At 41.0% G+C, this 9533-nt stretch overlaps 2 protein-coding genes across 2 annotated transcripts; both read left to right on the forward strand.

Annotated features, from left to right (window-relative positions):
* The first annotated feature begins 1156 nt into the window (after positions 1–1156).
* On the forward strand, positions 1157–6010 carry carnmt1 (carnosine N-methyltransferase 1). Its single transcript, XM_035166978.2, has 8 exons — positions 1157–1311; positions 1783–1978; positions 2976–3142; positions 3377–3517; positions 3745–3923; positions 4330–4443; positions 5121–5224; positions 5318–6010. Exons 1-8 carry the CDS (start codon positions 1175–1177, stop codon positions 5510–5512), a joined length of 1233 nt encoding a protein of 410 aa, XP_035022869.1. The 5' UTR covers positions 1157–1174; the 3' UTR covers positions 5513–6010.
* Positions 6011–6898: 888 nt separating this feature from the next.
* wu:fa19b12 (uncharacterized protein LOC560551 homolog) lies at positions 6899–9533 on the forward strand. Its single transcript, XM_035166953.2, has 2 exons — positions 6899–7403; positions 8539–9533. Exons 1-2 carry the CDS (start codon positions 7032–7034, stop codon positions 8722–8724), a joined length of 558 nt encoding a protein of 185 aa, XP_035022844.2. The 5' UTR covers positions 6899–7031; the 3' UTR covers positions 8725–9533.

Here is a 9533-nt window from a genome sequence, read left to right on the forward strand (position 1 = left end):
ATCTTGAGGAAGTGGATAGTTGTTTTGGTCCTCTAACAGGTCCTGTAATACTTCCCAGGCCACGTCCAGCACCTCTTTGTCGTCCATCTCCTCCAACATTTCTGACCACATGCTCATCACCCTTGCAGGTGTGTAGCTGTCTCTTTCAGTGTTGTTCTCCTGTGACATTGATAAGAAACTGGGATTGAGATACTTTTAAAGTTTAAAGCATCAGGGATAAAAACACCAAGTACAAATTATTTATACTACTTCACTAAAATCCAGAGGGAAATCCTGTGCATTTCACTACTCTACATTTATCTGACTAATAAATGATAATAACTCTTTTTACCTCAGCGTGCAACAAGCTTACGTGATGATAAATACATATAAAATGCTGCTAAATACATATTATTGATCAAATATGATCATTTACTGAGATATTTGTAAAGATTATTTTTTAATCAGTCCACAGATGTGTCTGTTTACAGATAAGTGCATCTAAATTATAACTACAGAAAATAATGCTTTCTACATGAGAAAACAACACGTTCAAACTTAGTTTTAACAAAAATGTCGATGTGAATATTACCTGTTGTGTTCTCTGATGAATCAGTTGGCTGATAACTAATAATATCAATAATTGATGTTAAAGAAAGTCAATATATTAGACTGAAATGTAGATTTTCTCTCCAGGCGTCTCTCAGTCTGAGGTCCCCAAGTGAAATGATCAAAGTCACAAATTGTTCTGAACATATAAGTCTTTGGCTTTGGTCCTTTGATCTGAGCGCTGCTGTTGCATTTTTCAATCATCTTTTTTATCTCTCATTTCTCTCTCTCTCTCTCTCTCTCTCTCTCTCTCTCTTAAAAATATATCATAAAATTCGTTTTGTTCCTGTAAAGTCTTTTCAGATAGTTTATAATACTCTTTTTTATATAATATCACAGTGTAAATGTGAGATTTCTCCTCATAATTTTTAAAATCTGCCGTGAGGATGGATGAATAGTTTTTGGGGTTTATTTTTGTTTTATCGATGAAGTTTATGGCTTTTTCATTGAGACTAACTGCAATTCAATCACCTGAGCCTAAGTGGCAGCAGTACGCCTCTTGGAGCCTAGTCTCCTCGAAACAATAAATGTCACGAAGAAGAGTTTGTCGCGTTGTGATTGGACGGTGTGCTGTTCGGTTTCAGACATGGCCGACACCGGAGAAGACGGGACGCAGGGTGGAGCATATTTCCACAAAGAAAGAATAAAATACAGCCCCGAAGATGAGGCCAAGCTGGAGAGGCAGCATTTCTGGAGAATAATCGATGCTTTTAAATTTTACAGGTAAAATATAAACGATGTTTCAAAATAAAGGAGACAGGCGATAGTAACAAGCGATGTCGTTAGCAACAAAGGATGTTACTAGGTTTGAAGGGAAGCAGCTAACTCTGTCAGTTCAGGTTTATTCAAACGCTAGTCGGTGTTTCCCAGCTTTTATTTAACCAGGTAAATGTGGCATTTATGTGACATTTCTCTGACTTCATCTCCAGTCGTGTCTCCCATTCTAATCCAGCAAACGGAAGAGAGGAATATATGAATTGGAAATTTCACTGAAAGACAATAAAACTGAGTGAAGTGTAAAGTAACCATTTGGACCAAAGGGCCGGACCCACACTGTATCAATACATAGTTCAAATCAGGTCTAACACTTGTTTTTCACTATGTGTACATGGTTGTGTTCCCTCTCTCTGGGTCAACCTGACTGGAAAACGCTTGTGAACATCTTCTGCTGTCCCCTGTGTTTCTTCCCATCAGGGCCCATGTCCAGGAGCGGGTCAAGCGTGCTGAGCGTCAGTTTCTGAGCCTACCACAGCACCACCAGAATTTGCTGCCATGTGTTTTGTCCAACCTGGCCCGCATCAACCAGTGTGTGGACCACAACCAGGAGGTGATGCAGGACATCATTCACAACAGCCTCGATATGTTCGAGAACATTGGATATGGCGAGAGGGTAAGGCTTGACAAAACCAGGCTATATACTGTGCAGATACTCAAATAGTTACAATACACAGATTCTTCTTGTAGTCAGTCACTCATTGTCAGTTCACAAAGGAGGAAGGAAGAAGGAAGTGCTGTGTGGCATCTGATAGATGTTCTTTAGCGAGGCACGGACTAGGGATGTACATTTTGAATATTCTTTTATCCAATAAAAGATGCCTATTTACCGATTATTAACGATTAACTGATGAGATTAAAATGTTACATAATGGACAAATGTCTGAACCATCAAAAATACCAATGCTACATTTTCAACAAGGGTTTAATTATTACATTTGCAAACAACAGTTGAAAAGGAGGATTCACTCTTCATCACAAACCCTCTGCCCTGCTCTCACTCATGCACACACACACACAGACGTGGTTGATACAGTCAGGAGAAATCCAGTTGCATCCGTGGTCTGTCGAAACATCCACAGTTCCAAGCTTTTAGCATCTTCCTGGCAGATGTTGACATTACTTCTCACTTTAGCTGTGGACGTTCCCGCAGCCATGAATAATCAACCCTCATTAACAGGCCTGGCCTACTCAGCCTTTGTACTGTTTTTTCAGAAATGGCAACATGTCCACATGCTGTGGGGTGTGTCTGGTGTGCAGTTTGTTAACTGAGACCCACAGTGGAGAATACCTGCTCAGATGATGCTGATGTCCAAGGATTTTTTAACAGATTAACCTATAGTGTTGATTCGTCACAATGCTTATAGTAGTTTAACAGTTAAATGGTTAATGACGCACAACCCTAGCAGGGACCTCTGCCCACCACCTTTATTGAGACCCTGATGAGGGCTGAGAGCCAACCTGTGTTGGTCTGTTTGTTTGCCTGTATGCCCAAGGAATACATTTATAATATTACTCAATAATATTATGTCACAGTTCTTTTTTCCTTGATTGTTGTGGTGTAGCAAGACCTCTGTGATATTGTTTTTAGTTATTCTTTTTTGTCCCTTCAGGAGGATCCGAGGAAGATTCGGCCATCTACTACATTTGACATGGACAAGCTTAAGTCCACAATAAAGCAGTTTGTCAGAGACTGGAGTGAGGAAGGCCAGGCTGAGAGAGACTCCTGCTACCGACCCATCATCCAAGAGATCCAAAGACTCTTCCCATGTGACCAATAGTAGGAAACGTACATGCACCCCTAGACAGACATATGCATGCCAAAAATAGAGATGCTTCATTTTGCCAAGTAAACACAGAATAGAACAAATGGATATAAATGTTTTCATTATGATACAAACACACAGCTTTTTTATGTGCTATGTTTTCAAAGCAGCTTGTAGTAATTCTGATCATGTGACTTCCTCAGCGTTTTCCATGTGATATGTGCATTTTGTACATTTTATTATGTCAGTGATGTGTCTAAGGTGAGCGTTCTGATTCCGGGTGCTGGGCTCGGCCGTCTTGCCTGGGAGATTGCTAGCCTGGGTTATATATGCCAGGGCAACGAATGGAGTCTCTTCATGCTCTTCTCCTCAAACTTTGTTCTCAATAGGTAACACAGACAATGACACTCCTATAACTCTAACTATGTACATGCCATCCAATGCATATGTTCATGCTGGATGATTCTTTGCTTACTTGCAGTTGAGCTATGTCAATATTCTTTAAGCATCTTTAAGTCACAACAAAAATCTTAATTCATATACAGTTGTTTGGTGCTACTCTGTAGAATACTACTTATATCCACCTATCCTCATACATTTGGACTACTCCATTCAGGTGTGAGCAGGTGAACACTCTGACCCTGTACCCTTGGATCCACCAGTTCAGCAACAACAAGAAATCCTCAGACCAAACACGACCAATCAGATTCCCTGATGTCAACCCTCAGAGCTTACCACTAACTGCAGACTTCTCCATGGTAGCTGGGGACTTTGTGGAGGTCTACACTGACACAGGTATATACTACTGTTGGTATTCCACCTTCAACATTGTAACATGCAGTCAAATTTTACGAACCTTTTGAAGAGAATGTGCCTGCAAGCACTTCAGGCAACTTTGTGCATTCGTCAGCGGTGGAGCTAACATCCATACTGTATTTAATCCACAGAAAGCTCTATAAAACAAATTAACTTGAAGTCTTTAAACATTACAAAATAAAAAAAGTGAGTAAGGCGTTTGGGCTTTTATAATATTAAACATAATGGTACATGTTTGGATACTTTAATTAATTACATTATACAATAGTCTGTTTGAATTTTATTTTCTAAAAAGCACATACTGTGATGAAGTAGTCATTGGTAAATGAATCACCCCAGTAATATTAGGTAACGGTAATCATGTTTAATTGTCCATTTCTGTCAGATTCCTGGGACTGTGTGGCTACCTGTTTCTTTATTGACACAGCTCATAACGTCATTGAGTATGTGGAGACCATCTGGAAGATTCTGAAGCCTGGTGGAGTCTGGATCAACCTGGGTGAGTCACTCAGTGTAAGACAGTTGCATGTGAACTCTACTGGGGAACAAAATGCTTTCCAAGTCCATAACCTGGTGACGAAAGAAAACCCATCATCAACTTGTACAGCCATTTGCTCTGATATGCATCGTCAGCTGTAAGACTTTATTTAGAGGTGTGTGCATGTCCTAACCATTTCCAACCAATCAAATGTCACTCAAAGATAATTACGTTTCATAGCAAAGGGTCTGAAAACTTTTTTTTTTTCCATTTTAATAGCATTATTATTGTTCATGTTCATGTTTGCACAAAATCATTATGAGGTTTTGGGTGTAGATAGATGAGAGGAAAAATATTGAAATGCGAAAATAGGAATGTTACCGTCAAAGAAAGGAATGCTGTATGAATCAGGCTCATGACTAGAGCCTGACTAATATGGATTTTTGGGGGGCAATGCTGAAATGATATTAGCAAGTATAAAATGTCTGATACTGATACAGCTGAAATATACATTTAACAAAACTGGCAATTATTCCCTAGATGTTGTCATTAAAACCTTTTGACAAAGACATAAACAGAAATCCTGATACATCTGTGAAAGTCTCATAGTGGCTGAATTTTATCGGCCGCTCTTTACTCATGAAAATGTGTGAGCTAACATTTATTAAGTTGTTTAAATGTTTTTTATGTTTCTACAGGTCCGCTGCTGTATCACTTTGAGAACATGGCCAACGAGCTCTCAGTTGAACTTAGCTATGAAGACATTAGGACAGCCATGGTTAAATTTGGCTTCCACATTGAGGTAAACCAGACAAATTACTTTTCATAGCACATTATATTTCCCTTCAGTTATGATGTTCCAGTAATAAAGAAGTATTCATGTTTCTCCTGATAGGTGGAGAAAGAGTCAATGCAGACCACCTACACAGAAAACGACCGCTCTATGTTGAGATACGTTTACGACTGTGTCTTCTTTGTGGCACGAAAACCTGCAGACGTGTATTTTGACTGTGAAGAGGACGACCAACAACCGATTTCCCCACCGGCGGCTAAATCACCTCGGCGAGAGGGAACCGACAGCCTGACGTGACAAGAAATTCTTTGTCAAAAACAATGAACATAGGGGAGCACAACCATCGACTGAGAAGAGATTAGACTGACGAACTGAAAAAGACAATGGAAACGGGAAAAAAAACAAGGACATAAATGTTCTTTTTTGTTTTATATAGTCTCAATACTGTACATTTCTTTGAGAGGAGGCAGTCAGTCATGATGAGTGTGTTTCTTTTAACCATTATGCCTGCAGCCTTCATTGTTTTTTGCTGCGTGTGTGCGCGTTTGTCTGTGCGTGTGTGTGTGTGTGTGCGTGGGCGCTTGTTCGTGTGAGAGAGCGATGATGGAGAATATGATCTGAACATTTGAAAATCTATTTATTTTTCAAATATGGTGCCAATAACTTCATCTACTCATTTGCATTGATCATCAGATGTTTCCGTTTTTTCAGGAATAAGCTGTTTTAAAGTTGGGGATGATTTTCATTGACGTTTCTTATCAAACTTTGGAATAAAGCCAAACATTTTAAAAATGAGTACGTTAACTGTATCACATTTAATATCATTTTAACATGAACATAACCCCAAAACTTAACTATTGTTGGGTCAAGTCAAGGAAAACTACACAAAAAATGAAAAAGTTCTTGCTATACATTTACCTAAAAAATCACCATATCGAAAATAAAACATTGAAGTTATTTCTTTGTGACCAGTAAACATAAGATAATCCTTTCTTAGACCCACAATGGGGAAATTTGCAATTTTACAGCAGCAACAGTCAAAAATAGGCATCAGTAAGTAGTAAGTGACATGCAATACCTAAGTGTAAGGAAAAAAGGAAGATACAGAACAATACAAATCGAATAAACACTAATATATACAGTGTAAAGTAAAATCCCTCTTATTGTAAGTCGCTTTGGATAAAAGCGTCAGCTAAATATAATGTAATGTAAAATATGTGCAGTATGAGAATATGCACAGTGAATGGATTGCACATGAACCCTTGTGTTGCACAGTCAGAATGAATACAGCACAGTAAGGAGGGTTAGAGCAGAGTTAAGTGCAGCCCACATTAATTGCGTGTAGTTGTACTGGGAGCAGAGCAGGTCGTTCGGTCTAACAGCTGCAGGAAGGAAGGACCTTAGACACCTCTCCTTCAGACACTGGACCAGTCTGTCTCTGCCCAGTGCTGTGATGGTGTCCTGCAGCGGGTGGGACTGGTTGACCATCAGAGAAGACAGCATCGCCATCCTCCTCCTCTGTCCCACCACCTCCACTGGGCCATGTTCTCTGTAACAGGAGGACTTCAACACTTGTGGAGGATCATGTGAATTCACCCGCCACCGGAAGCGTTGGAAGCTGTGGGCGGGGACAGACACCGGTGCTCTCCTCTGATTGGTTATCAGGGCTGCCTGGCAATAATTGTACTACCGGTTCTCGGTGTTTTGCAGCCGAACCGTGAACACTACGCAGTGAGGAGCAGGTAGCGATGGCGGCTCAGTAACACGTGCTGTGGGGTTGAAGCTGGACACTGGTGCGCGGACGGAACTGTTAATCATGGCGAAGAGACGCGCGGAGGAGTCGCTGCTGCTGCTGCACGAATTTCCCTCCAAAACGCTCCCCCGCTCCCTCCTCAGTGTTGACCTGCAGCTGGAGGCAGACCCCCCGGCAGCCCGGCCTGTGAGCCGGAGTCCCCCGGCCCTGCTGGCCGTGGTGGGCGGCCGCTGCAGGAAGAGGCCGCACTCCTCCGGGGAGCCGGAGCAGAAACCAGAAGAACCAGGGGTTTGCACCAGGGAGCATGCGGCTGATGTTGTGACGGTGCAGACTCCTGGAGGTGTCCCGGAGCGTCACGGCAGCGGTTCACCCGCAAATCACAAGAAACGACCCCGAGAAGACTGTGGGACTTCTCGTCCTGGAGCTCTTCATGAAGTAAGTTTCCAACAGTGTCGAAGAATCTGCACATTTCTGTGTGCAGCCCAGAGAAAGTGATGTGGTGTGGTGGCACTAACTGCCCACTAGGTGTCACCCGTTACCCAGGGTATAACTAGTTATTGTCCTCGTTCAGGCCATAGACTGTAGGTTAGGACTGGGTATTGAAATCAATAATTATCACAAAATAATCAATAGCAATATAACTAAGGTTCAATGTACTGCTGATGTATTGTACAAGCCCAGTGTGGAGGTATAATCAATCAGTCAGACTTTATTTATTTAGCACTTTATATACAAACAACCTTCCCCCCCAAAACACTCTCACACACACACATACAAAGCAAGGTCTTGATAGAGAACTAAGAAATAAAAGAAATAAAAACAGCAACTGTTGCGTTCGTGTTAAAGATGATATCAAATGTGACACAGTAAAACTATGCAGATTCATAGTTTTCATATATTCACAACATCAATGAAAATCAACTCCAACTTTAAAACAGCTTATCCTTAGAAAAGCTGAAAGATCTCATTTACATTTTCGGGGGGGGGGGACAACTGATGATCAATGCAAATAAGTAGGTCAAATTATTGGCTCTATTGAATAATAGATTTCAAATGTTGAAATCACATTCTCACCTATCTCTCTGCCACACTCACACACATACACATACACATACAAAGCAATGGCTTGATAGAGCACAAAGAAATAAAAAACACAGAGGAAACACTTTTGCAAGTGCCCATAGGCAACTAGACCTGCCTCCCCAGCAGGAGGTCCCAGGCATTTAACCTCTGTGGCTCTGAACCTAAGTCACTACTCACTAATCAGCTAGAATCAAAGTTCTCTGCTGATAAAACTGAATTTAATCAGTCTTTAATCTTAAAACAAAAATAATTACGTGACTTTTATCCTGATAGGTATAGATATGGACTGATATGACCATTTTTATCTTGATATCATTTTTGCCCATATTCTCCAGCCCTAGCCCCAGCTATCTTTTAAAAAAGCTCACCCAGTGGAGTCTATATTGTCTGGATTTAGTTTATCTCACATGTCCTATGTCAGTCTTAAATGTTTCTCTTATCTCCTATGGACATGTCTCAATCCTTCTCGCTTCCTATTCGCTCTTAGGTTGCAGCTGGAGACTCAGACACTGGAGACTCAGACACTGAAGACTGCGCTTTCAACACCTTCTGGTTCTGGAGGTCCCCCCTACCTAAACTCGACCTCACACTGCTGGAATATGACCACAGCCATCCCCAAACAGAGCAGAGGTCAAAGGTCAAAGACCGTTCCTCTGATGCCATGGAGACGTGAGGTGGCTAACATCAGCAGGCCAACATGATGATGGAAACATGATGCTCTCCAGTAGGTTGCCCGAATTGCATCCAGGTGAGATGCGACAACTTGACTGTCCAATGAGCCCTGTCTGACTGATACGTGGGCTGTAGAAAGTGAGAGAATCCAGAGAGCGCAAACCTCCCCCAAGGCTGATTGGCCACTTTACCAACTGTTCATATGTATTCGCTCTCTACACATTTTTTTTTAATAAACATCTCTACATTATTCCTTGAGAAATTCATAAAATGTTGAGAAATATCTCACAATGTTAGAGAAAGTAAAAAAATTAAATCCTGGATCCACCACCTTAATAAAGTCCGCTCCAAACATGTATGATTTTCTTTGGTCAATACTCCACCCTTTCCAAGTTTCAATAAAATCGATTCATTCCTTTTTCATAATCTTGCTAAATGAAAACCTCTTTTCTTTGGTGGAGGCAGCAGTGATTCATTCTCATCCATCATTCAATTATATGTGTGAGCAGGGACGGGAGCCTTTTTGTTCCATGCTGAATCCTGACCTGACGAACCTGCAGCAGTATTTTATGCACATGTTCGAATAGTTCTTAAAGCAGTTTGTTGTAACTATTATGTGACTGTAGTGTAGACTGTTGTATACTGTTGTAGATGTTGTGGGAAATCTTCATTTTGAATTCGCCTCACAGAGGGCGTTAACGTGTGCTGTATTAGCAGTTTTTTTTTACATGTTACTTGTACATCTTATTGACAATCAGTCCTGATTGTCACTGTCAGCTGTGTTTTTGGCAATAAATGCAGTTTTCTATA

Source organism: Hippoglossus stenolepis, chromosome 9, assembly GCF_022539355.2.
Source record: "Hippoglossus stenolepis isolate QCI-W04-F060 chromosome 9, HSTE1.2, whole genome shotgun sequence".
Classification (NCBI taxonomy): Eukaryota; Metazoa; Chordata; class Actinopteri; order Pleuronectiformes; family Pleuronectidae; genus Hippoglossus; species Hippoglossus stenolepis.

Excerpts from the sequence above, each read along its gene's own strand:
- wu:fa19b12 (XM_035166953.2), top strand. The coding sequence starts at position 7,032 with ATGGCGAAGAGACGCGCGGAGGAGTCGCTGCTGCTGCTGCACGAATTT. Across the intron at positions 7,404-8,538 it reads GTCCTGGAGCTCTTCATGAA|GTTGCAGCTGGAGACTCAGA; the intron begins GTAAGTTTCCAA and ends ATTCGCTCTTAG.
- carnmt1 (XM_035166978.2), top strand. The coding sequence starts at position 1,175 with ATGGCCGACACCGGAGAAGACGGGACGCAGGGTGGAGCATATTTCCAC. Across the intron at positions 1,979-2,975 it reads ACATTGGATATGGCGAGAGG|GAGGATCCGAGGAAGATTCG; the intron begins GTAAGGCTTGAC and ends TTGTCCCTTCAG. Across the intron at positions 5,225-5,317 it reads AATTTGGCTTCCACATTGAG|GTGGAGAAAGAGTCAATGCA; the intron begins GTAAACCAGACA and ends TTCTCCTGATAG.